Below are 27,139 nucleotides of genomic sequence, written 5' to 3'. Positions count from 1 at the left end.
AGCTCGCTGTATCAAAACGTAACGAGGTGAAAGACTTGCCGCTGAGGGTGGCGGGGGCGCGGAAAGAGAGAGAAAGATCCGCAACGCGCGGCCGTTGGATGGAGGGCGCGGATGCGACGCCTTTTTCACGGCCGACGACTTTTCCGCGCCGCCGCGCGGATTTTTGCCGCGGTTGTCCGCTGCGGCACGCGCGCGGCTACCGTACAATCGTGCGAAACGGTGTCGCGAGGGTGTGCATTCCCGTAAGCCGTTGGATCTTGATAAACAGGCGGTGTAAGAGGCGTATGTACGAGGTGGGAAGATAAGCGCGACGAGAAAGGGCGGCGAGCCGGGATGAGCGAGGCGCGCCGCTCTCCCGTCGTCTCGTGCAAACAAGCGACGCGCTCGCGAATCGTACGTCGCTCGCCGCGAGTCTCGACGCGCTGCTCTGCGTCTGATAAGTTTCTCCTTACGCAAGTCGCTCGCAATAAAGCCTTATCTAACCGCATTTCCTAGAGCGCGTCGCTGCTGTCGTTGCGCGAAAACGCCGCCGCGATTAATTTTCGCCTACTCGCGCCGTTTGCGGCCTCGGCAGAGGGGCAAAGAGAGAGAGAGAGAGAGAGAGAGAGAGGAAACGAAAGAAGGCCTCCTTCTCTCTCTCTCTCTCTCTCTCGCTTTCTGCTGCATCGGCGACCGTGCGTCGCCACGGTAATGCGCGGTGATTGACGAGCGTCTCTCCATGTGCTTGCTCGCCAAACAAACCTAAATCGCGACGAGGTGAGCGAAATCGCGAGGCGGCCGCGCGCGCGCACCACCGACGCATCCATCGCGCGCCAAGGTTGAAGGTCAAGGTTGGAGCGATGCGTCTCTGGGAGCCGGCGACATGACGCGTCTTTTAGGCTTAAGGTCGACGCCAGGCAGGGCTTCGCGCGCGTCCGTGGACGTGGACGTGGACGTGGACGTTGACGCGGAGGCTTCTCGACGCACAATCGTGCGTCCGCCAAAGTGCGATGCCGAGTGGTCGCGCTAGGCCCAGCGCGGGATTTTTTCGCGGGACCGGCCGACCACCTCCGGCGGAGAGCCGTGCTTTATCGACGACCGAGCGAGCCCTCGTAACCGTCTTCGTAGCGGAAGCATCTCAGCCCCGCCGAGTCTCGTCTCCTCGTTCCGCGGAGGCTGCGCGGGCTCCCACGGCCCGCGGAGAGCGACGCCGCTCCGTTGCGAGAAAGGAAGGAAGTAAGGAAGGCGGGAAGAAAGACACACCGGAAGAAGAGAAGAGGAAATCGTCAAACACAGAGAACGGGGTGCGGTGGCGTAAATCCGACCGCAAACGAGCCGCGCGACAACCGCGTCCTGAAGCGAGACGAGTATTTCTGGCGGACGGGAAGTCGTCGAGGTGGCGAGCGAGCGATGCGTGGAGCATCGGCGTAGCGCGGCGTCGCGGCGCGGCACGAAACGCGCGAGCGACGCCGCCGCCGCCGCCGCCGCCGCCGCCGCCGCCGCCACCGTTGCCACCGCCCGCCGCCTCCGGCGCGGCGGTGCTATATCGGGGCGTCGCGACGCTTGCGCGGGTTTCATCGACGATCAGCTGGCTGGAAGCTTCCCTCTGTGCCGCCTGGTGGGAGCGAGAGGGAAATAACGCTGGGCTGGGAGGGCGAGAGGGGAGGCTAAAAGGAAGAGGAAGAGAGCGCTAGAGAGAGTCAGGGTGAGAGAGAGGGAGAGGGAGAGGGAGAGAGAGAGAGAGAGAGAGAGAGAGAGAGAGAGAGAGAGAGAGAGCGAGAGACGAAAAGAGCCAGTTAGCTAGAGAGATAGACAGGTCTAGAGCGCTCCTGTATTATCATCCATCCGCCGCCGTCGACGACGAGGGCAGTGTCGACGGCGCCTACGCACGTTTTTGGCAGCGCTTCCACGTTCCTCGGCGTCATCGCCGTCGACATCGACGTCGTCGTCGTCGTCGTCGTCGTCGTCGTCGTCGTCGTCGTCGTCGTCGTCGTCATCGTCGTCGCCGTCGCCACCTCCGACGAGAGCGCGTCAGTACGCGGCCCCGTGCAGTGCTGCCGTGTCGGTCGTTGGTTCGTTCGGTCGGTCGATAGAGGCTCGCCGGCGAAGGTGCGACGCTCGTCCACTTGGATGAGTCTTCTCCCTGTACTTTACAATGCGGTGCGCCCGTTATCGTCGCGCTCCTTCCTGTCCCTCCACCGTGTCGTCGTCGTTGTCGTCCTCGGGCCACCACGGTCGCGCGTCAGCCAGACTTCACTCTCATCGCCAGGCGACACTGTGAACACTTGAGAGAGTCGCGGTATTCGCGAGCGGTGCGTAAGACGAGCAGCGTCGTGCTCCCGTGCTCCTCCTCCTCCTCTTCGTCGTCGTCGTCGTCGTCGTCGTCGTCGTCGTCACTGCCGCCGCCGCCGCCGCCGCAGCCGTCTCCCTCTGTCTGCCTGCCTGCCTTCATCGTCGCTGAGGCGCGAGACACACAGCCGATCGTACACAACGAGGCACTGTCGAACGAAAGTCCGAACTGCCGTTCTCTCTCTCTCTCTCTCTCTCTCTCTCTCTCTCTCTCTCTCTCTCTCTCTCTCTCTCTCTTCGTGCGTGTCGTCGCTGGAACACGACTTCGCTGTGAGCGGAGCATCGCGAGGATACTCGAGCGCAGCCCGGTGTGACATTTCGGGGGTTGCGCGGCTCCAACGGCTGGAGTCCTCGTCCTTCGACCCACGCCAGTGGCCAGTCTCGGTGACGTCTGTTTGGCCGCACGGAGGAGCAATGATGGACCGCGCGAGCAGCTGGCTCAACGCGCCCGACCGAGTGTTATGAGTCATGTTTAATTATTGGTCTTGACGCTTCAGCGATTTACAGCCGCGATAGTTCTCGTGGCATTCGTTTCGGTCGAAGCCGGGCCGGGCCCGCCGTTCAATCGCCGACGGAGCGATTGGCGTCTGCGGACGGGAGAGGGAGGGAAGTGGTCTTCATGAAGCGTTCCTGGAAAGAAACCTCAGTCGCCAGTCTCGTCGCCGAGAGACGAAAAATAAACTGAGCCGCGACGCGAGCTCGACGGACTGCCGAGGCAGAGAGGATAGGGTTACCGCTACGGCGACCAGGAAACCCGTTCGCGAGGCAGAAACCGAAGCAGAAGAACAACAACAACAAGCAAGAGAGGAAAAGAGAACGAGAGAGAGAGAGAGAGAGAGAGAGAGAGAGGAAACTTGCGCAAGGACGGCGAGACGAGAGTTCATTGACACCAGCCGAAATCGCTGGCGAGTCGTCGTGCACGAGCGAGTAACGTGACCCAACCAGGAGAGAGCCACCACGCCGGGGGTGCGCGCGGGTCGAAGGGCGCCAGCGGTGAGTCCCCGTGTATGCGCGTATACATGGTGTACGTGTGTGTACGTGCACCCGGAGGGTAGCTCGTCGAGATAGTTCCTGCCCCCTCGCCCCGTGTGTAGCCACGATTAGGGGAGTCGATCGGGGAACTTCGCAGCGTGCGAGCGTGCTCGTCGTCGTGGAGGTTCCCTTCTGATGGTACAGCGAGCAGTGACTCACCGGCGACGGACGTGCGCGGACGACGGCGATCGTCCACGACAGAAGATCGTCGTCCACCACCGTCGCCACCGCCGTCGACGGCTCGTCGCCGCGGGCGCGCCATCGCCACGATGATCGTCCCCGTGGGCCTCCTCCTCCTGCTCGTCGGTGTCCTCTGCCAGCCGGCATACGGTCGCGCCGGTCTCGCGGCTCTCCGCGACGAGCTCGGCTCCGCGGAGCAGCTGCCGGTGGAGAAGCACGGGCCGCAGGTCGACGTCGGCGACTTCCCCAGCGACCCGCACAGCGCCTACCCCGGCATGGGTTTCGGGCCCATGGGACCGGTCCGCTCGGCTCTACCCAACGACGCCACCCTGCGCAGCATGTCCTCAGCCAGCGGCGACGACACCGCCGGCCACTCTAAGGGCTCGCAGCTCACAGCGCGTTCCGCCGACGACAACGTCGCCGTCGCCGCCGCCCGCCGCCGCCGCCGCCGCCATCGATGGTGAATCCTCCTCCTCCCCCTCCTCCTCCTCCTCCTCCTCTTCGTCCTCTGCCTCTTCGCACGACGAGAACTCGCCAAAGCCGGAGTACCACATCATCAGCGTCGAGTTCCCCCGCGTCGAGACGCCCTTCGTCATCGGGATATGGATCTTCTTCGCCAGCATCGCGAAGATCGGTAAGTAAAGCCCCCCGACGAGGGGGAGGGGAAGGTTCTTTGAAATTCGTATACGTGTGTACGTGTGTGGCCCTTTTTACCTGAGACATCGCTGAGACCTCTAGGGGGAGATGCACGATTATTGGAAACGCAAGCCGGCTGGAACCGCACGCGAGAGATTTTTCGCCGCGTGATAATTCGTCGCGAAGCCGTGAGACGTTTAACCCTCCGTTAGTCGCGATATTTTTCACCCATGAGTGCTCGCAGCATGCTTCACGGGCGCCCTGGTTTCCCCCCGCTTCTTGGAACGATTTTTTCCTCATCAGCACTCGGCCTGGTAGAGGCAGGCGTATATTGAAGTACGTAAAGAATTGAACGATTAGGGTGGATGAAAAACTTGCAGAATCCGCTGGATATCGCGAGGGTTGAGCGACGCGATGCACGAAGTGGAAGTGTGGATCCGTGAGATCTCGCGTTCTCATGGATCCGCACACGGTCCGAATCTCGGGAATAATCCTCCGTAAGAATAACCCGCGCGCGAACTTTCAAACCCGGAAGCACGAGGCGGGCGGGGGCGGGGGTGACTTTCAACACCTCGGCGTCTTGACTCCCCGCATATAAAATTAATTCGCCCTCGGCGCCGCTACCGCCGGTCGCCGGAGGACAATACGACGGCTGGCTTCGAGCGATAAATTCGACGGCCTAATTAGACGGCCCGCAAGTCGCGCTTGTAATTAACTTCCTCGCGTGACAATGCGCACACGGCGCGTGTAATTGGGAACACAATGCGTGCTACGTGCGGCCGATAATTTCGAACTTGACGGCCGTGCGGCACAATGCGCGATCGAAAAATTGTCGCGCTGCGAATCCACTTTGCGCCCATTGTCCCCGACCGACGTAAACATCTGCCGCGCTTTTATTAGCCGCCGCGCCGCGCGGCCGGGTCGTGTCAATTTGCCCGCTAATGACGCTTTTCGACGAATAACATTATCAGCGCAATTCCATATTTTTACGCTCGCTTACGCAATAAAGATACGCCGCGGCAGATGCGCCATCGGAAACAGCCGGCGCTGTGTCGTCATCGTCATTGTGCGAGAGACTCATCACGTTCCCTCTCTCCGCGCCGCGGTGACATTTCATTTTTTATAGTTTGCCGATGTAGCGCGCGCTCGCACAGAGGCTCGCGCACAGGCCGCATCAGCGAACAAAGGGTCTTTTGTCGCGCCGAAAATTCGACGGCGCGGACGGGCCGTTCGCGTTGCAACAATTTCACCCGCAACGTTTCACCCACCCCACGTCGCGGTTTTCTCCGCGGCGAATTTCTCGCGCCACGGCGCGAGCGGCGCGATTTCGCGATTCGCCGAGCGGACATTTCGGTCCTTGGAGAAGGACCGAAGAGATCCCATCCCACGCGCGATCGAGCGAGTTCGAGCATTTTATCTCGCTCGCATCGACCGATGCGAAAGAAAGTCGGTGATTCTTCTTTGCAATCTGCGCGTGACTTCAGCCGCTCGCTCGCGCGCACGCGCGCGCGCGCGCTTACGCAGCAGCCGAAGAAAAATAAACGAGGGCTCTTGTTATTTTTGTCGTTCGACGAAACAGCGCTAAAAGTCGCGCGCGCGAGAGAAAAACGCGCGGAGGCGAGATATTCGCGCGGCTGGAAAGCTGCCGCTGCTGCGTCGCTTCTCTCGCTCACCCGCCGGCGATCGGCCGGCTGTAAGCGCGTCTCATTAATTTGCGCGTAAAACGCAGCCGTGTAAAACAGGAAATCAAGCATACGGCCGATGAAACGAGCCAACGAGCATGTAATCGCATCTGCGCAAGCGTCTTCGGCAGCGAGACTTGAATCGAGCATCGAAGTAATCAGCGGCGTGTCGATGAGAGCTTCACGGCGCACTCGTGATCCAGTAGGAGAGTCAGCCTATCTCCTCGGTGCTTCTCGGGAGGCAACATTCTCGCAGCGGCCGCTCGCATCGGGTTCGCGAACTTCCACTTTCTGATCACAATTGCGTTGCGCCAGGTGAATTATCCGATATCGGAGCTGAGGTTCCGCTCTGTGCGAAACGCCGAAGGATAAAGCCGGCCAGCGCCGAGCACCCTCTCGCGCGAGCCCTTCTCGACCTCGACAATGGAAAAACCGCCAAGACAATGGAAACCCCGCCACTCCACTTCGACGACTCATTCATTGCGCTCAAATTACGCACGAGCAGCCGGTGCGGCGCGGCGCGGCGCGGGGAGGGCTTCCCCGCCGACGTTACGTCGAGCGGAGTGTCTGGCACGCGTCGATACGAACGCACTTCGCGAAAGAAGACGCGACACGCTACACCGCGACGAGCTGCTCTGCTGCGCTCGGCGGAATCCTCGCGGCATCGACGCGCTCCTCCGGCGTATTCGATTACCCGGCGTGACGTCATAATTCCGACGAATCGAGCGAAATGCTGCGCGCGATACAAAGTCAAGAGTCACGTCCCGTCTCTGATTAATTCGCCGTCCTCCCTCCCCCACCCCCCACCCTCTCCACCACCGGCTTCTCATTAGCTTCTTCTCACCCCGGTGAGTTCAGCTTTCGGTGACGACGATTAGCCAACTTGGAGGATTACCTCCTGCGCGTGGAAATTATTATTTCACCGTCGGGAATTTAACTGTCAGGCGAGTTCGCCCGGGTGTCAGTCGGACTGGATTTTAGCGCTAGAGTTTCTCTCTCCGAGCCGAGCGAGTTCCTGCGGTTGACATTTTTCATTGCGATCTGCAATGAAATCGACAGAGGTTCCGCGTTTAGCTTTCCGGCGCTCCCTCTCTGAGGGAGGTCCTTCGCAGGATACAGAGAGATATTTGCTTGATCCTTCCGTTTGTCGGGAGGATAATCCTATCTGAAAGAAAAAGATCGACCCCCCCCTCCCCCCCCCCGTCGCAATCGAGTTGCAAACAGCGTGTCCACGTCGGTGCACTGTTCACAACTCGATCGACGGATCAATCGACAGCGGCGACGAAGCTGCAAAGCTGAAAGCGATAAAGCTGTAAAGCGAGGCGAGAGGCGCGCAGCGTCCAGTCGATCGCGATCTCACGCGCCTCACCTGCTCCAGGCTTCCACATGACGCCGAAGCTCAACAAGATCTTCCCGGAATCCTGCCTGCTGATCGTCGTCGGCGTGGTCGTCGGCGTCCTGCTGTTCCAGGCGAGCAGCGTCCACGTGTCGCCGCTCACGCCGGACACGTTCTTCCTCTACATGCTGCCGCCCATTATCCTGGACGCCGGCTACTTCATGCCCAATCGGCTGTTCTTCGACCACCTCGGGACGATACTCCTGTTCGCCGTCCTTGGGACTATATTTAATACGATGTCGATAGGTGAGTACCGAGGCGACGACGGACGCGCCCGCGCCGCCATCGGCGGCGCGGCGAATTTCCCTCGAAACTTCCTTCTTTTCCTCCGCACCGCCGTCCACGTCTTTTCCTCCGTCCCGCCACCCCCGGCGATTTCGCGCGCGTAAAGACGCGTCGGCTTGCCAAAGAGAGAAAGAGAGCGTCCGTTCCCGGGAGGGAAGAGACTCTCTCGTCGATGCAGAGAGAGAGAGAGAGAGAGAGAGAGAGAACGAGCGTGTCGATCGGGTGTGATCTCGAGCGGAAAACGTCGCATCAACGTGGCCGCGTAGCTTGCGAAGTCACGCGCGTCGAGAGATCGCCCGCATCCTTCCTCTCGTATATCGGCAGGACGATGATGTGTCAGGAAGGAAATCGAGCGCCGTATCGTTAGCTGCGCTGCTGCGACACGAAGCGATGCGAGAACAGAGTCGGTCCTTAATCGCGATTTAACCGCAGCTCTTCCTCACGCTGCTCTTCCTCGTTTTATTGAAAAGTAATGGCACGTTACAAAGCGTTGTCGGCGAGGGAGGAGCAGGAACAGAAGGGTTTCTTTCTTCCCGAGACATTCGGAGCAATCGTCCTATATGCATCGTTAACATCTGTCGGGAAGTGAAAGCTTGTGAAATATCGAGTTTTCGAAATGGAGATGTTGGAACGCAGCCGCTTATTCTTTCCTCACGGACCTTCTATTCTTTACTCACGACCTCTAAAACTCGAACGGGCACTCGTCAGGGGAAAAATCGACTCGCGAATCGAACGTGCGATTTGTCGCAGATGTCCATAGAGAAATATTTGATGAATTTCTCAGGACTCCCCCTCCCCCCTCCGGGAGAGTCCCTCCGTGAAAAATGACCTTTACACGCGAAAGTGACCGGCCGAAATTTACGAAAATTTACGCGCGACGGTACTCGCGTGAACGAGCGCTTCCGAATTTCCTCGCCGCTGCTCGGTCTGGCTCGAGTGCAGATGTTTGTCTTGAAGACACAGACGGAGGATTCGCAGCCTGAGAGACGCGTGTACGAAAATAGCGCGCGCGTCGACGGAGCGCAACGCGTGCCGCAACTGTCAGCCGGACAATCGCCGTGGCGTCGACTCTGCCGCGCGCGCTTCCGAGGTGTCATCGCGATTCGAGAGAGACGAGAACCGCGTGGAAAATGCAACTGAAGAATTGCCACCCCGTGGGCAGAAAAGAGAGAAACTGCTGGTGGGGCGATGTCGGGCCACGCAAGTTGGCCGCAAGCGCCGGACGCGCGACTCTCCGATACGAACGTAGTCGATTAGTCGTATTTCTGGACGGTGACTTTTTATCGCGATGAACGCACAAAGCAGCGAGTCTAAGGTCGGTAGACCTTTGCGTAATGGATGTCATTCGCGCCGATTAGCATTCACCAGCTGCGACGCGACCGCGTAAAGGTCGCGGCCTCTGAGCAAAATCGCGTATCAATAATCGCGACGTGCTTCGTCGGCTGAATTTTCTGCCATTTCTCAAGCCCGAAATCTCGAAGATCTCTTTTCATAGCGGGACCTCCGAATGCGCCCGACAGACCGCCCTTTGGAGGACGAGGAGACGCGGCGTAACGCGCCGCGCTCCTCATTAATTCCAAGACAAGCGGAGGCGCGCCTCGCGCCTATCGTTCTCCCCGCGTCGGGGCCCGCGAATATTGGCGAGCAATGAGATCCGGATAATAATGACGACGCTCGAGGACGGCGCTCGGGCGGTTGAAGAGGCAGAAATGATCGCGATGACACAGTTATCGCGCGTTAATTACCTCATTATTCGCTGACGAGACACAATTATCGCGCGGCGTTTGTTTAACCGAATGAATATCGGTAAACTCGCGTCGCGCACCGGCGCGCCGCGTTGTTGGCCTTATCGCCTTCTCCGAGGCGACGTGTGTGATTTCCGAGCAGCGCGCACACGCGAAGCGCGACGATAACACACGTTGCGATCGATAACACACGGATCGAATTCGAAACAACGGCGCCGCCGAATGTTCGATGAATTCGTTCGGCGCTTCACCGTTCTACCGTTTCGCCCGCGTTTTGGGATCGCCAAGGCGCGACCAGGGCGGCTTCCAGCGGCGGGATCGAACCGAGAGTCGAGAGAAAGGCGTCGCGACCAAATTCCGCCAAATTCGACGGCACGACACGAATTGCTCCCGAGGGCAAAAGCGCGCGCGCGCGCGCGCGCGAATCTCGACGGACACGAATGTACCAAGTAGCGTGGGTGGCGAGTCGGCAGCCGATAATGCAAAATTTCTATCCTCGAGGCCGTTAATCTCGTCGTTTTCCCTCTTATCGCGACGGCGCGGCGCGTTCAATGACTTGGCACGATCGATCGGATAATAATAATCCCGGCGGATTGACGATTCGCCGCGGGCGTGTGCTTAAAGCGGATTAAACGATGCCCGGCGACGACGATAATTGGTGCGAAATTGCGTCACGCGAAAGAATTACGCCCTCCTCCCTCTTCCCCTTTCACGGGGGTTGACACTACAGTCGTGGACATTTCTTTTCTCTCTCTCTCTCTCTCCTCTCTCTCTCTCTCTCTCTCTCTATCGCTCCTCTCTCTCTCTCTCTCTCTCTCTCTCCAGGTGTATCGTTGTGGCTGTTGGGACAGAGCGGCTTGTTCGACTGCGAGACGCCCCTCCTCGACATGTTCTTATTCTCGGCGCTGATCAGCGCCGTCGACCCCGTCGCGGTGTTGGCTGTCTTCGAGGAGATCCACGTGAACGAGATACTCTACATCGTCGTGTTCGGCGAGAGCTTGCTGAACGACGCGGTCACTGTCGTGAGTATCGCGTCATTTGCGTTACATCGAACAGGAATCTATTTCCGGCCGCGTATCGCGCGAGCCAGCGAATATTCGGCCGCTCCGATATTTAGATAAACGCGGATTTAAGCCGCAATCGATCGCCGCGGTCGCTCCACTCGCGAGCCGGATGTGACCGAAAGAGAAAGAGAGAGAGAGAGAGAGAGGGAGAGAGAGAGAGAGAGAGAAGGAGAACGGGCAACCGCGAGATCCCGTTTCCGAATTAACGGACGTACGAGTGCGAGAGAGATGTAACGAATTCGAAAGCGACGAGAGCAGATCTCGGGCGCCACCGCGGAAGTAAATTCGCCGGACGAAAATAAATTGCGCGCGGGGATAAAAACGGGGAGGAAAATGTGCTGCGCGCGAAAGGGGACTACTTAGCCGGCGACTATTTTGATTGATGATCGCCGCGAAACGTCGCGAGCGGCGCGAATAATCGGCGATGTTGCGAGAAGAAGGCAGCGATAGATTAAATTTGCCCCGCTGCCTTCCGCGCGACCTCCCTCGCCGGGGATCGACCCTGAGGCTGACGTTGATTAATATTCCGCTAAAGCCTCGCATCAGAATGCATAATAAATAAATACGAGCGCGAAACGGCGAAGCTCGCGCTCGCTCGCGGAGAAACGCGCCGGCGGTTCCCCGGCGGCTTCGCCGGCCGGCGCCGGCGGGGGCCGCGATCGATGCGCGATATCGATCTCGCCGTTCCGTCGTTAAAGTCAGCGAGTCAAGTGTGGCCAACACTTTTTCGTCGTCGCGCCTGTGAGAATTAATAACACGGCCTTTTCGCGCCGACTCGCCGGGCCATATGTCGGCGCGCGCCGCGCCGACAGGATGAAACCGGCGTTTGAATAAAACAGTCGCGGTGTAACGCAAACACTCGTCCTGTAAATACGAATCTACGACGGCTTTATTAATGCATCAATCCGCCGACACACTCGGACGGTTATTAATACCTGCCGCTGTGTGTGCCGCACAGGTAACGGCGATCCGCGAGAAACGTTTCCTTGTCGACGAACCAAAAATAAAACAACCGCGCCAGCGGAGCATCCGTCGACCGCGACAATCTCGTCCATCTGTCGTCCTAATTTCCTCCTCCCCCCCCTCCCCCCAATTACCGGGGTCGACCATATTGTCGCAAATGGGCCGGTGCATCGCCGCACTTCGTATTTACAGTTTTAATCTATAGCACTCGCGGCCCGGTTAATTGGCCTTCCGACCGCGGCACTCTCTCTCTCTCTCTCTCTCTCTCTCTCTCTCGCGTGCGCGTCGAGAATTGGGTCGGGCCGGCTAAGAATGGCGAGGAAAGCTCGAGCGAAAGCTCCACTCGCTCGAATCGCCATTTCGCTCGTCGCTGCGAGGGCGAGGCTAGGCGAGGGCGAGGCGAGGAAGGGGCGAAGGCGAGGGAAAAAAGCGCCGGGGGTCGTATGCAGCCGTCAGCGGATAAAAAGGTCATCTAATGCGACACGCAGGTACTCTATCACATGTTCGAGGCGTACAGCGAGATGGGCCCGTCCAGGATCATCTACACGGACGTGTTGTCAGGCCTGGCCTCGTTCTTGGTGGTGGCGATCGGCGGCACGATCATAGGTATCATTTGGGGCTTCGCGACTGGCTTCGTCACCAGGTTCACCCATCAGGTGCGCGTGATCGAGCCGATCTTCATATTCGTGATGGCGTACTTGGCGTACCTCAACGCCGAGATCTTCCACATGTCCGGGATATTGGCGTGAGTAAAATAAATCACCACGGCTCCACGCACAGGCGTATCTCTCGCTTGCATCTCTCCAGCCCCGAAATACACTCGACAAGTAATCGCTAAATCGAGACGTTTGCGTGGAGAGGGGGAGGGGGGGGGGAGAGGGACACTTGTCGCGCGATCTATGTCCGCGGTGTGATGCAGGGATCACGGTCGGTCTTTAAGGTAAATAATTGATAACGCGATAATATCGCGCGCGCCCGCGCGCTGATGATATCGACGGGTCTTTAACAAATCGTTCAGTCGGAGTGTCAGAGAGACTCTCGTCGGGCGATTAGTCTTTCTCGTGAACTGATGGATTTCACACGTACATACGCACACGCGCACGCACCGGGAACAGAATGGGGAAGATTAATTTTGGCGGAGCCATGGCTGACCTCTCGCCGATGATCGTCGACTCCGCTCGATTCCAGGCACGTCCATTTCTCGGCACGGGCCGCGCGAGGCAGACGCGGCCGATTTGTCGCGAGCGTAAACGGGAAACGTTAAAAATGCAGAAGCGTTGAATAGAGCGCGAGCCCTGAATGAGCGGTACGCTTTAATTCCGCAGTTGCGTGCGCTATAATTGCCGGCGATTACGGACAAGGTTCTCGCGCGCACGCGCGCGCGACGCCACGACAGCGACGTAGAAATAGCGAGCCGACCGTTATCGCCACGCTGCGCGACTTTGGCCGACCCGCGCGATCCTTTCGTTTCCAGAATAACCTTCTGCGGCATCACCATGAAGAATTACGTCGAGGCGAATATATCGCACAAGTCCCACACGACCGTCAAATACACAATGAAGATGCTGTCGAGCAGCTCGGAGACCATCATATTCATGTTCCTCGGCGTCGCCACGGTGAACAATGCGCATAACTGGAATACGTGGTTCGTCGTCATGACGATAGTCTTCTGCTCCGTTTATCGAGCCGTGGGTAAGTGAGAGTCAGATTTTACACCGCTTCTGTCCCGATTATGCCAGCGGTAATAATCAGCGGGATCAGCGGGAGAGAAAGGAAACAGGAGGATCTCTCTCTCTCTCTCTCTCTCTCTCTCTTTCTCTCACGGTTTAACATTTTCAATCTCTTTGCCACTCGACGGCCATTTCGAGGGATCCACGGGAGAAACTTTGGAATTTTGTCGCGCGTTTCCCTCGGATGTTTTCCGAGGAAGCAGCGCGTGCTCTTCAACGTTGCATTTTCGCTTTAATTAATTAGCTCGCGGGCTTACCGTTCTTCCCGAATTTTTGTCCTCGTTAACAAGCGAGATCTGTCTCGAAGCGGCCGACGCCGCGCCGCGCCGCGCCGAGGGGGAGGAGCGGGGGGGGGGGGATTAAAAGCGTTCTAGGCCAGCCTCTTTCCATATGAGCGGGATTATTTCGATCCGCGGAACTGAGAAAATGAGGAAAAGTCACGTGATATAAATAGCGATTCGTGCCGGAGGAATTCAACACGATCACGCGGGCCTTGACCGGGCCAGCTAGCCGGGCCCGGGCGTTAAGGGCGTCGCTTCGTCGCCGCGGCGCGGCGTGGTAAGCCGATATTGGTCAAACGATGAAATCATAATGGGACTTGAGACAATTGACTTCTGCTTACACGAGCACCTTACGTCACTCGGCTTAGCGTGAGCGACGCGCTCGCTTATGGCTTCTTGGCCTAACCGGACAATTTGTCACTCGATCGCGCGGAAAGGGCGAGCCGCAGACGCTTCGTTCGATAACAAACGCGACCGATACGCGTCGGACCGACGTTCTCGATCGCGATCCACCCTGTGTGTCCACCCTGCGAACCCGAGTTTTTTGTTACTTTGACAGGTATAAGCTGAAGCTTTCTTCTCGCGTATCTTGTCGTCTGAAATCACGTCGCATGATGCACTTTTCGATGCATCACGCGACTTAACGCGTTTAAACGCGTTTAAACGACGTGATTTAAGACGAGAAGATACGCGTAGAGGAAGCTTCAGCTTATACGCGTCTCAAAAATAACACACTCGGGCTTGCAGTGTAGTTTCACGCACTGCCAACGGTCCGCGATGAAACGCAAAACGGACGGGAGGATCGACGCGGAAAGGGATGTCTGATAAAATCAAAAGCGGCCGGTCGCTGATTGAATCTCACCGGCCGATATCACGCATTTGCTCCCGCAATCACGGGCTTCCCCAACCACGGGGATATAATCGCTTCGCCCCGCAGGCGTGATAGTGCTGACTGCGCTGGCGAACCAGTTCCGATTGCACAAGTTGGACAAGGTGGAGAAGTTCGTCATGTCGTACGGCGGCCTACGCGGCGCCGTCGCGTTCGCTCTGGTGCTCCTCATAGATCCTAGACACGTGCCGTTGCAGCCGATGTTCGTCACCACCACCATCGCCGTCATCTACTTCACCGTGTTCATCCAGGTGAGTCCATCGTCGAGGGAGACGAGTCGCAAAGTTCGTCGCGGCCGATCGCGAACATCGAGCGATCGATGCGCGACGGACTCGACGCCGGCAGCGTTGCGAACGCGTTGCGTAACGACGACGATGTGCTTCTACGTGCAAGCGCGAGACCTGCAGCTCGCTCGAGTAAACTGGGACGACCCAGTATTTTCAGACACGGCCATGGATGGCACGTGCGCATTTCGCGAGAGTATCTCTCGTTTCCCGACGAGATTTTTCCATCACGGGGGGAGGGAGAGGCAGGACGGAGGAAGGGGAGAAAAAAGTCGCAGCCTCACCGCTAACTCGACGTCCGTGTTTGACTGGCGATTAATGAGAAAGAAAAAATGTGTGTGTGTGTGTGTGTGTGTGTGTGCGTATGTGTGGAGATGCAGCGGCAAAAAAGCGGTGCCTCGCACCGCGTGTCTTTGTTGCGCGATCGATCGGAAACCTAATATCGATGTCGCACATACACGTACACTTTGCGTCGCGCGTTTATCAGCGGCCGCGTGCCGCTCTTCTCTGGCGCCGGCCAGATAATCCACACGGCCGGACCAGATGCGAACGCGTGCTTGGCCGATGACGGTGATGTACGTAATGCGCTTTTCTTTTCAGGGCATCACCATCAAACCACTCGTGAGGATCCTCAATGTCAAGCGGGCCGAGAAGAGGAAGCCGACGATGAACGAGAGGATTCACGAGAGGGTACGTGTCGTCTTTTGACTTTGACTCGCGGCCGAATATCGCGGCCGTCGCCGTCGGGAGGGAGAAGGAGAGACGAGGGGAAACTCGTTCGGTTTACCTTGAGAGTCGCCGTTAATAATAAGAATTCGATCGACTTAAATCTTTTAGAGCTTAGAGAGAAATCTGCCTGAAAACGCGGACCAAACATTCCCACCCCGAGTCCAAGCCAACCGTCGCTCGGAGTCGCGAGGAGAGCGAAGAGTTTTGCTCGAGCTGTAGAGTGAATTTTTAATCAACACGAGCGAATGTCTCGATTCGATTAGGGTGAATTTGCTCCACGATGACGATGGAGTACATCAGATCCAATCAATTACGAGCGAATACTCGACGATCCGATTCCAAGTGGGAGAATTCCAAATGCTACTCGACCCCGAGCGACATGGCTGTCACCCCACTTTCCGACTGGATTTTTGCCCGAGAGAGAAAAATAGAGAGGAAAAGAGAGAGAGAGAGAGAGAGAGAGAGAAAGAGAGCAATTACTTGGAATCCCAGCTGCGACGCGTGGGTTTCTTTTTTTCCTTTCCGTTTCTTTCTCTTTCTTGTCGGCGCAATCGAATGTTGCGACGCGCGGCATTAATCGACGCGAAGAGTATCGAGAGAGAGAGAGAGAGAGAGAGAGAGAGAGAGAGAGAGAGAGGGAGAGAGAGAGAGAGAGAGAGAGAGAGAGAGAGAGAGAGAGAGAGAGAGAGAGAGAGAGAGAGAGAGAGAGAGGGAGAGAGAGAGAGAGAGAGAGAGAGAGAGAGAGGGAGAGGGAGGGAGAGAGGGAGAGAGAGAGAGAGAGAGAGAGAGAGAGAGAGAGAGAGAGAGAGAGAGAGAGAGAGAGAGGAGAGAGAGAGGGAGAGAGAGAGAGAGAGAGGCGACGTCGACGACGACGAGGAGGACGCGCGCAACTACCGTTCGTCACTGTCAGGCCGCATTACGAAGCGCGCACTACGCTCGGCAATTTTTGCCCGAGGCTTTTCGACACGGCATACTGCCTGTGTTTGCTCACGCGAGCGTAAACGTAGCAAATTCCCGCGGATCGCGTACTCGCGCCCACGCCGCCGCCGCCCGCGACCAACTAGAAAGACAAATAACGCTCTCCTGATTTCCCAGATAATGGATCACACGATGGCGGGTATCGAGGACATTTTGGGGAAGCACGGCAACTACCACGTGCGGGATAAGTAAGATGTTCAGCGATAACTCTGTTTGCCCGACAAACTGCCACGACGATACGTCTCGTGATTAACGATAAAATTCCCGGAGCGGAGCTGCCGCAACACCGCGCGAGAACGTGACGACGAAACGAGACGAGTTTACATTCTTCGCTTCGCGAGAACGATTATTTTGCCACCTCCTTCCTTTTTTTTTCCTTGTCTTTTTCGAGAAACGAGAAATAGCGAGAAATCCGCTGTTCGATGTGCTATCGCGATAAAGTTGCGAGATTACCACTTTTAGATTGCCACGAGTATCTTAGAGACTTATCGTCGCAGCAAAACGACGCGTCGCTAATGACGCACGGGATGATGCCTTCTGTATCTCCGCGACCCGCTTTGCCGCAGATTCAAGCGATTCGACAACAAATTCATCCGGCCTTATCTCGTGAGAGATCACTGCGGCGCCGAGCCGAAGATCCTGGAGACCTACTCGAAACTGGCGATGAAAGATGCGCTGGATTACATTAGAAGAAACGCCTCCACCATCGGCAATATCAGCGGCACCGAGAGCATGTCGGCGATATTCCGCAATTACAGCACCACGAACGGACAATTCAACGGCAGGTGAGCTGCGGCTGTTGGCGGGACTTGTCGCGCGCGATTGGCATTTAACCGAAAAACGAACCGGAGAAAGATCGTGCGCGCTACAAGCGAACAGCGACTCCGTCGCGTCAAGCACTTTCTGTGTGTGTGTGTGTGTGTGTGTGAAGGGTCCATTTTACACCATACATAAATATATTTACCAAGCGTGAAGACACAGAGACACGTCAGACAGAGAGACAGCGCGGCGGAGAGAAGCGCACTCGATGTCTCTCTCTCTCTCTCTCTCTCTCTCTCTCAAACACACGGACGCTTACCGCGCGATTTGAAGGCGTTCGAAGAAGAAACGACATCTCCTCCCTTAAACCTCTTCGTGTATGTGTGTGCATGTGTGCGCGCGACACAGCACACAAGCGCGTTCTAATCAGAGACCCTTCGCACCGCATTCGTGTAACCGTTACATTCGTAAACGGTGTTTTGCTGCCTCAGTCCCAGCTGCAGCCAGCTCGAGACGGGATGGAATATCGATCTGCAGGAACTCGAGTATAATCCCTCCAAGAAAGACCTGACGGACGCGAGAATCCACCATCTGCTCGCCGAGGAGCTCTGTAAACCGTATAAAAGGGTAGGAGAGAAAGTTACGATCGTTCCTAGATTCCTTTCAGATCCAACGCGATCTGATCTCCGTTCTCCGTGTGGTCTGTCGTAGCGGCGCGGGTCTCGCGCTACGGCGACAGGCGACACGATTATCAACGCGATGTGTAACGAGAAACGTTCGTCGTGCACACAGCACCGGCGCTTGAGCTACAGCCGACACGCGGTGAACGATCGCGACCTCTCCACCCAGGTCAATTACAAGATGCACATGAATATCCGGCGGATGATGGGCGAGCACAAGCACCGGCACAAGCGCAGCAAGAAGCTGCTCAAAGTAAGGACCGACCGGCGCCCGTCGCCCGTCGCCCGTCGCCCGCGCCTTTAATTCGTAATTCGTTCCCAAGTCCCGACTCGTCGCTCACTGATCGCGATTTCGATTGCACACAGGACGGCAAACCGACCCACGTTAGTTTCCCGGAGTTCCAGCAGAACGGCTCGACGAAACTGCTCAGGCAAGGTACGTGCGAGGCTTACGTCGCGGACGCGGACGCGGACGCGGACGCGGCGGTGTGACTTTTATGGATTACTTTGCGCAGATTACATCAACGGCGTGCTCTACGAGCTAGAGAACGGGGAGACCTCGAAGCCCTCTAGCAAGGAGGACTGGGACTCGGCGATCACCTTCACCGCGCGGACGTCCGGTGAGAGAATGCGCTTGACTTTATGGGAAGTTAAGGAGTCGATTTTCACGGTCCGTTCAAAAACCGCAGAGGGCACTGCTGCGCAATTTCAATTTTCGTTTTCTTTTCTTTTCTTTTTTTTCTGATGATCGAGACGCGACGAATACTGTGAGTGTTCTCTAAAATGAAGAATGTTTCGGGATTCTTGTCTGGATCAGGTCTAGTCAGAATCAGCCTTCAAAAGGGCTTTTAAAAGGATTCGATCGCGACTGGGTCGACAGGCGCGGCGTGTGTATTAACTCGCCGCTTCACCTTTTGCCAAGATTGAGACTCTGACGATTTAATTAAATAAATAATTAGCCTGCCTCTCTTTTTCTAAAGCTGACTAAATATCTAACGTTACTTCAAAATCTCCAAACGAAAGATTCCCCCAATGTAAACGCGGACAATCAACATCCTACCACCACTACCACGTCGATGGACACGATTAATTCTGACGAAGGAGACTTGAAAATAGGACGCGACGGTACGTGTTTCAAGAGAAGAGGAAAACAACGCCCAGCGTTGTTGTGTCTTTACTGCGAGCGAGCGAGTGTCTTTTTCCTTTGCGCCGGGCGTTTCGGAATTGCGGAAACGGTAAAGACTCAACTGGCTGGCTGACCGAGAGAGTTCGTCGTCGCAGCCTGATATCTCCCTTTCGAACCGGTGACTTTGATGGTGATGGAGATCTTTCCTAACTTCACACCAGAAAGATATTTCAAGGAAAAAAAATATCCCCTAACTCCAGATTAACCTCCATTTCGATCGACACATTTCCCGACTTTGCGTCAGTCAATCCCTCGAGCACTCCCCGCGACTCAGTCGCGGAACCTCAGCTTCACACCGGCTTTCGTCCCCGGTCCCTGCGACTTTCAGGACCCGGAGTATCCCGACCATTCCAGCGATTAAGCCGCGTTCTCGAGTGGCCCCGGTGTTGCCGAAAGCAAAGCTGGCCACCTGCTGAGTCCCGGAGTCCCGCGAGTATCTTATCTCTCAGTTCAATACGTAACCACGTTACGTAAGCGCGTCCTTGTCCCCGCTACCCTGTGCGCGCTGCCCGCAGCTGGACCTGACATCGCGGTCGTCGACCTCGATCATGCACGATGCACCCGGCGCGGCGTGTTCGCTGATACCGATAGCGCGTCGGAACTTCAAATGGTCGTAACTCGCCCGACCGAATCGATACGACAGAGCACGAAAAGAAAAGCAATCTTCCGGACGCGAGATCCCTTCCTCCCCCCTCTCACCTCTCCCGCCGCGTCTCTAGGAAATACCGTTCGTGATGCCGCGCTTTTTATTGTCGATTCGGAGGACGAGCGAACCGCGGTCGAACGTTGCGACGGATTAAAGTCGGGAATACTACTCAACCCTCTCTCGGTCTGTCAAGGCGTTTTCGCTCAAGAGCGATATTCACAAAAAGACTCGCCGAAGCGAGTGAGCGAGGAAAAAGATAAGATACGTCGGAGTCACGGTAGATCGCGGTAGCGGAACAACGAGCGGAACACTAGAACGGTGGACTGCGAATGAGCGAGTTTTTATCAGCGGTTTTTTCTTTTTTTTCTTCCGCGACAGTTCCATCACGGCCAGTTGAGTTGATTTGCCCGACTAATTCTGAAATGCTCCCCGTATATTCGTATGCTTCAGACATCGTCTCATCGATCATTGTTCTTTCAAGAATGTCTCATTCCTCTTGATCGTTCGTCGCGAATTGAGGCTGTTGTAACTTCGGTCCCACGCAACACCCCAAAATGTTGCTCACGTCGACGGTAACTCGGTGATCAACATGAGAGAGAGAGAGAGAGAGAGAGAGAGAGAGAAATTTTTCATATCCACAGCACCGAAAATTGCGCTCGCCGAAATCACAACGGCCTCAATTTTCCTCCCTCGCGTAGTCCTTTCGCCGACATTGTCTCGCGACATGTGCGATGTCTGACCTAGGCGCGGAAGGCTACAGAGTCACCACCCCCACGGCCACGGAGACCATGTTACCGTGGAAACGCGAGGACGATTACGAGTCGGGCCACCCTATTAAGCAGAACGAGTTTCCAGCGTGGTGCTCGAACAAGGAATACCTCGCCTATAGCTCGCCCTCGGCCACATTCTTAGGTAAGACGCGAGAGCGAGCGAGACGGGCAAAGAAACTAGAGGCGAAGTATCGATTAACCGGCGAGTATGAATTTGAACGCAGAAATCTCGTCGCTTTGTGCAAAGAGAAACGAAGGAGGTCCTGCTCGCGCGGAGCAGCGACTGCGGAGAGTCGCGAGACCGCGCACGGCCGCATCCCTTTGGCCGGAGCAAAAAAAAAGAAAAAAAAAGAAACAGGGACGATTCGCGAAGAGATTGCCGTCTCTCTCAGCGCGACGTCGCTGACTGCTTGCTCCTGATTGATCCGACAATGTCCCGACGGTGCTTCCCCGTAACGTTTCCGCTCGACTTTCAGGTGGGATTGAGCAGCCGAAAGTCCAATCCGTGATTGGCCTATTTCGACGCGAAAGCGTGTGCACGCCCGACAGTATCGATTGCCAGGAGACGGTCGACGAGGCCGACGAGACGGACGAGTACACCGTGACGAAAATGGATTCCCCCGCGAAAACGAAGGGTACGTGACGCAAAGCAGAAGGAGGGTACGTGTGTTCTTTTTGATTTTTTCTTTTTCTTTCCCCTTTTTTGCCGCCGCGCGTCGCACCGCAAAATCGCACCGAATCGCACCTTCTCTTTTTCTCTCATCCGTGTCCGTCGCGCGAGGAGAACGCTCCTTCCTCATCGACGGTGAGACGAGGGCGACGCGGAAAAGCCGCGGCCTTCTGCGACGTCTTCCCGGAAACGGCAAACGTGACTGTGTGAGTCGACGGACGAGCTCCGCGAGACGAGCGCCGCGTCGCACGGTGGTCTGAAATGATAATAATCGCGCAAAAACCACGTAATAATTTGGATTCATCAGATTTTTATTTTTTAAGTTTTAGCAACACAATGAAGTCGTTTTTAATCGAAATCAAACTTGATTCTTTCTCTTTTAATTGTATGTTTGAATAGAAATTTAGACGTGTCATATGGGATTATCAGAACTGAGAAATAATAACTTTTTTACATCGGTTGGCAATTCTTTGCTTTTCTTCGTTAACTGCACTCGACCGGATACCGGAAAAGGATCAGAAGAAAGCGATAAAAAGAAAAGAAAAGAAAAGTGTGTGTTTTTCAATAAATCATCAAACGTTTTCCGATTGTCAATTTATTAACACGATACTAACGGTACACCATGACTTTTCACGACAACCTGTGTTGCAACCTCGGGTGCAAAAAATGCATATAGAAAGTGGCAATTGGAGTTTTCATTCTTTAACAAGGGAGATTTTGTAGAATATTTTGAAGAAGAGATCATATTGGAATATAGTGGAATTTAAGACAAAATACTTTTTCGAATTGAAAACTTGAGCAATTTTTCACAATAACAACTTTTATCCATGAAAATACAAATGAAAATATCATTCTATTTATAATTAATTGTGATCTGTATAAGCATTTATAACGGAAGAAATTTAAAATAAATATATTATATATATATATATATATATATATAAAAAATTTCTTTTGAAATAAGGAATTTCGGTTTAATCCGATAAATAGCGTTAACACGTATATTATATCATTATTACGTGGGTTTTGCGCGATTATTATCGTTTCAGACCACTGTGCGTCGTCGAGTCGTCGCCGAGTGACTCGGAGCCTCGACGCGGTGTACGCTATTCTTTTCACGCGTTTTCACCGCTTCGACATCGCAGTCACTCGCGCGCCCGCGGCGGCTATTTTGGCGAGCGGGCAATTGCAAAATGAGCATCGACACGCGAGCCGCCCACAATGTGCTAACTGCTAACCGTTTCGCTTCTGAAATATCGCTTCGCGAACCAACTGCACGGCGTAAATTCCTGGTCGTTACAGGAATTCGCGATCTCGCCTTTATCGAGTTCCCGAATTTCGCTGCGCTCCAGAGCGAAAGTAGCCTGAGACATGAACCCTTTGACCTCTTTTCTTTCTTCGTTTCTTCATCAGACACCACCGCCGCCCGTCATTGATCCGCACATCTCTCTATCCGATCTGAATCTTTTCGGAGCGAGCTCGCACGTCAAAGCTTCGCGCGTGAATTTTTCCCTCACGGCTGCTCCGTGAGATTCACATCTCAACATGCGCCAACCACGTAATATGTAGATTCGCACAGATCTACCTTCCTACGTAAAACGCCCGCTTCGCTGCGATACTTGCGACAGCGCCGCAGCGGACGCCGGCGGCTTGCGTCTCCTCGGTACGAAATAAAAGAGGCTCTCGCTTCATCTACGATTGCCTTGCTGGCTCTTAATTTTCGCAAGTTACGTATTAAGCGGAATGGAATTATCTCAAGAAACGTGATCTCTAGTTTTGTATAGATAGATAAATGCATCCTAAGAAATAATTTTCCATTGTTCGACCTCGCGCGGCTCTTACTCGCCAAAAACGAATGCTCGTGAATTAAATAGCCAGAAACCCAACAACGTTCCGGTTCAGCTCCAAGTAGAATCCAACGTGATAACCAACCGACAGTCTCCCTCGTCAAGACCCACACCTGCCGCAACGAAGCGAAACGGTTGTCAAAGAACGCCTAGCGATCTCACCGTCGAGCGACGTAGACTCTTCTCCACGTAGATCACACACGACACTCTTACAGCAAGCGAGACGGTCGATTTGTTTCTTCCAGGTCGCGCGAGGGTGCCCGCGAGGAGGGTGTCGATGCTGGAGCTCGGCACGGCCGACCGGGTGCACTCGGAGAAGGCGGACGACGGTTCTCACTCCTTGCCAGACTGTTGGAGTGCCCAGAGAATACGCCTTAACTCCCTCGCCTGCTCGGCCCAGATGCCAAGCCTGTCGACCGCCCTGATCACCTCCTCGTCGGAGTCGTCGGAGGATGTGGACGAGGAGGAGGAGAAAGCTTGACCCTTGGGGGTCGTCGAGGAGCAGCAGCAGACGTTCACGTACACCGCGGACGTCGAGCGCCGGCGACGTCGACCGCCCTTCCGGCGGCCACCGAGACGCTCGTTGCTCAGCTCGCTCCTGCGACGCCCGAGTGCACCCGTCTGAGAGGACCTACCCTTGACAAGCCGCCTGCTGCGGCGCGGATCGTGCGAGTCTGAGTCGACCTGAATCGCGAATTCGTCGACTGGATACGCGAGACTCACGCGAGCGAATTCTCTTGTGGAAATTCCCGCGGACCTACGAGGATCGCACTGAAGAATCTCGAAGTTGCCGGGCTTCGTGCGAGTGAAGACACGTCGCGGCAAGAAGCGAACGGCGATCGCGGAGAACGAGAGAACAACGAGAGAAATTTTTCTTAGGGCGCGAGCTTCTCGCCAGGTGATCGCCTACCTGAAACCGGGAGCTTTCTTCGCTTGACTTCGACGACCGCGAGGACAGCGAGGTGGCTGCGCGAAGACGTACCTTGGAAGAATGAGACATGAGCGAATCGCTGGTTTATCCGCGCCGCAAGAGCGCATCCGCGAACACGAAGGCGCTTGTCGAGAGCAAGAGGTTATTTCTACATTCGTCTCTAAAGACGTCATGGAATCGTGGCCTTAAGGACTATGGAAGTACTCTGACGACAACGACGACGACGTCGTCGTCGTCGTCGTAGCAGTCGTCGATACAAAATTCACGTGTCGGTGCTGTCGGTGAAACACAAAGTCTCGCCGAGATAATTGCGCGACGACGAGTACGCAAGCTTGTCGCGGCTAGTCGCAAGATTTCTCACGAGTACCTTTTTGCGGGGGTTGATTCGACGACCAGCTCGCATCGCGACCGGGTCGTTCGGTCATCGCTGCTGTGCGCTTTCGCGACTCCGAGCTAAGGTCGGGCCATCGACTCGGCCCAGTTCGCCGTGACCAGGTTTCAGCCAGCGTGCAAGTCCAAAACTATGAAGAGGTGTTCCTGGAACATTGTGAAATATTCACACTGTAATCTTCTGTGAGATGATTTCATTATCGACGTATCGACTCGATTTACCTTAAGTCCATATGGAATTTTCGGTTCCGTCATGATATTTTGGGGAAGGGGCTGCAAAAGTTTGGCGGATCGTCGGTGATTTCATCGAAAGATGAGTCCTTTCACAGACGAATTCCTGAAAGGTTGCAATAGCCAAGATAAGTAAAACGGGAGTCAATCTAAGCCGCAGGAGTTATGAATAAATAAGTCAAATAATCAAATAATAATACCTGAAAGGACCAGGAAACTGGATGACAGATTCTTGAAGTGACTAAGAATCCGATCAACTTTTGCAGGCTCCTAGCATTTTCCCCGAGTCTTCTTTCTCGACGAAGTGCTTGCGCCTCTCGTCTGGATACATGACGTTTCTGTCCTTCTCAGTGACACCTGTAGAAAGGAAAAGAGATTTCTGTATTCATCGAGTCGTTAATTATCGGTCTCGCGGCTTGATCGCGCAGAATCTGACCGCGCAATCTGAGAAAAATAATTGAAACGGCCGTGAAACGACGATGAAAATCCACGCGATTAAGGAGAAATCGCACGTTTCCGCGACCACTTTGTTCGACGACGACGGAACGAGTCGTTAGCCTGGCCACAGCTTCTCGCAGACGAGAGTCTAGTATTAGGTGCGTTCTATCGTTAGCGGTTCTAACGCATGTACGTACGTATAAACAAACGCACGCACGCACGCACGCACGCACGCACGCACGCACGCACGCATGCACGCATGCACGCGTGCATGCAAGCATGCGACGCAGCACGTCGCGGTGCGCGTAGACGACCCGTAGCGACGCATCCCCAGCCGAATTTAGGAGATTCCCTTCTGGAGTCGACGCGAGAACGGTCGCGCGCCCTTCCGCTCGGCGATTTCGTCGCGACGAGCTCTCTCAATTTTCTCCGCGCGGAATTTCACTCGAAGAGCCGAACGAGCCACTCAAAGTCGAGTGCATCCTCTCTCGCTCGTGCATGCACAGCGGAACTCTTCCACTATTCAGCATCGCACCGACGGAATATTTTCGCTCGCGATCCAAGGGCGAATTTGACGGACGAATACGTTGGGTGTCTCGCCGCCGCAGGAACAAATTCGCCCTATAATCGATCGAAAGTCTCGCTCGTGCAACAATTGGAGAGTCCACTCCAGGCTTGAGTGAAACGCTCGCTCTCGCGATTTTTCGCGATCGGCGGTAATCCCGCTGTCGCTTCTCGAGTGAATTTCCACTGGTTTTACTCCGCAGGGTCTACCCGAAAAAAATTCAGAGAGAGAGAGAGAGAGAGAGAACGCGCGCGCGCGACCCGTAACGCCGTGCAAGGACGAAACAGAAGAATACAGGGAGAGATGCGCGCTGCACCACGAGGCGCGCTCTTCTCCCTTCGAGTATGGCCTTAACATTTTCACGTGCGAGCGGATTTTACTCGCGAGAGTGAATCTCATCTGCAACGCACGGCGCGTATCCGCGCATTACATTGTTGATAAGCGGCCACGGCACGCGCTTCGACCCGAGTACTTAAAAGCGAGTGCCGCAGGAGCATGTACATACATACAGGTTTTTTCTTAGAGAAAATTAACGCTAGAGGAGCCTCTCGAGAGCGTCATCCTCATCGTCGTCATCCTCAGCAGCATTCTCATCCGCGTTATTTTCGCGTCATCGTTTAGTATTATTTCGTCGAGACGAGCAGAGAAGGACAGGCAGACAGAGAGAGAGAGAGAGAGAGAGAGAGAGAGAGAGAGAGAGAGAGAGAGGGAGCAGACGGGAAGAGGAAAAGGAGACGAAGAGCACGAGTCGGGCGGCGGAATGCGACCACATTAGAGAGCATTCTTTATTCTAGTTACTATTGTTACTCTTGTTATCGTACGCTAGTATATGACTATACTAGTTCTCTGCTGCGCTAATAATTAATAATACGCGATCGTAGCGGCAGCTCGACGTGTGCACGCGAGAGGCAGCGGCGAGCGTCGAGCAAGAGCTAGTTTCCGAGGGGAACGTCGTCGGGAATTCTTCGATGTAATCGACGATTCGTGCGGGTGACGCGTGTCACGCATTTGACGATACACACCAATTATCAAAACCGAGACACCACAGACTGACGGTTGACGGTTGATTCCACGCTCTCGCGACGACGAAAGGGTGGGAGGGAGGGAGGAGGAGAGAGAGAGAGAGAGAGAAAGAGAGAAAAGCAGAAGCGAGCGAGAGAGAGAGAGAGAGAGAGAGAGAGAACACTGCGATCTCTTCCTTTGTACAACTCTTCTCACACACGCCAGACACACCTTCTACACACCTGCAGCGCGAGGGTTCAGAGTCAATTTTATTGACGCCATAATTAGCTTAGAGTTTAAACGGATCAAATGAACAAGTGAGAAAACCGGGCCCGTTTTGCCCCGTGTCCGTTGGGGAGCCTGCGACGTTTTGATACGCTTATACTCTTTCTTCCGGATCGCATCGTGTCCGTGGAGCAATCTTGATTTGTAAACGTACGCGTGACCTCCGGAGTCGTACACCGGGTCGCGCTGCACAAGGATGAGACAGGGTACAAGTTCACATTGTTAAAGAAGGACGAGAGAGGGAGAGAGAGAGAGAGAGAGAGAGAGAGAGAGAGAGAGAGAGAGAGCGACCAACAGCGAAAAAGGAACAAAAGAGAAAGATATAGAGAAAAAGCGGAAAGCTTCTCCGCGACGACAAACGTGATTCTCGTGAGAATAATTTTTGCACGGATTTGGGACTTCCCCTCGCATGGAAATATTCCTCGCGGCCTTTAGTTACTTAGACCGGAATAAAACGTCGGACTAGTCTCTAGGCGCTAGTCTCTACGCTGTTGATTTGTTAAAATGAAAATAAATGTTTATTTCTTAAAAGACCGT

The 27,139-nt window shown here is 55.2% G+C and overlaps 1 protein-coding gene across 1 annotated transcript; it reads left to right on the top strand.

Moving 5' to 3' along the window:
• Positions 1–1,761: 1,761 nt before the first annotated feature.
• On the top strand, positions 1,762–27,139 carry Nhe2 (Na[+]/H[+] hydrogen exchanger 2). Its single transcript, XM_019845081.2, has 18 exons — positions 1,762–3,898; positions 3,984–4,174; positions 7,237–7,500; positions 10,110–10,306; positions 11,800–12,056; positions 12,786–13,003; positions 14,260–14,462; positions 15,096–15,185; positions 16,320–16,390; positions 16,769–16,987; positions 17,453–17,588; positions 17,754–17,894; positions 18,008–18,077; positions 18,157–18,261; positions 18,665–18,766; positions 20,218–20,385; positions 20,720–20,878; positions 23,006–27,139. The coding sequence occupies exons 1-18, from the start codon at positions 3,630–3,632 to the stop codon at positions 23,239–23,241; spliced, it is 3,096 nt and encodes a 1,031-aa protein (XP_019700640.2). The 5' UTR covers positions 1,762–3,629; the 3' UTR covers positions 23,242–27,139.

The sequence above is a fragment of the Harpegnathos saltator genome, unplaced genomic scaffold, assembly GCF_003227715.2.
Source record: "Harpegnathos saltator strain DR-91 unplaced genomic scaffold, Hsal_v8.6 scaffold13, whole genome shotgun sequence".
In the NCBI taxonomy this organism is placed as follows: Eukaryota; Metazoa; Arthropoda; class Insecta; order Hymenoptera; family Formicidae; genus Harpegnathos; species Harpegnathos saltator.
This window is presented reverse-complemented; position numbering and strand designations above follow the sequence as displayed.

Coding starts and splice junctions, on each gene's coding strand:
- Nhe2 (XM_019845081.2), top strand. CDS start 3,630: ATGATCGTCCCCGTGGGCCTCCTCCTCCTGCTCGTCGGTGTCCTCTGC. Junction 12,057..12,785: donor CACATGTCCGGGATATTGGC/GTGAGTAAAATA, acceptor TTTCGTTTCCAG/AATAACCTTCTGCGGCATCA. Junction 15,186..16,319: donor ACGAGAGGATTCACGAGAGG/GTACGTGTCGTC, acceptor CTGATTTCCCAG/ATAATGGATCACACGATGGC.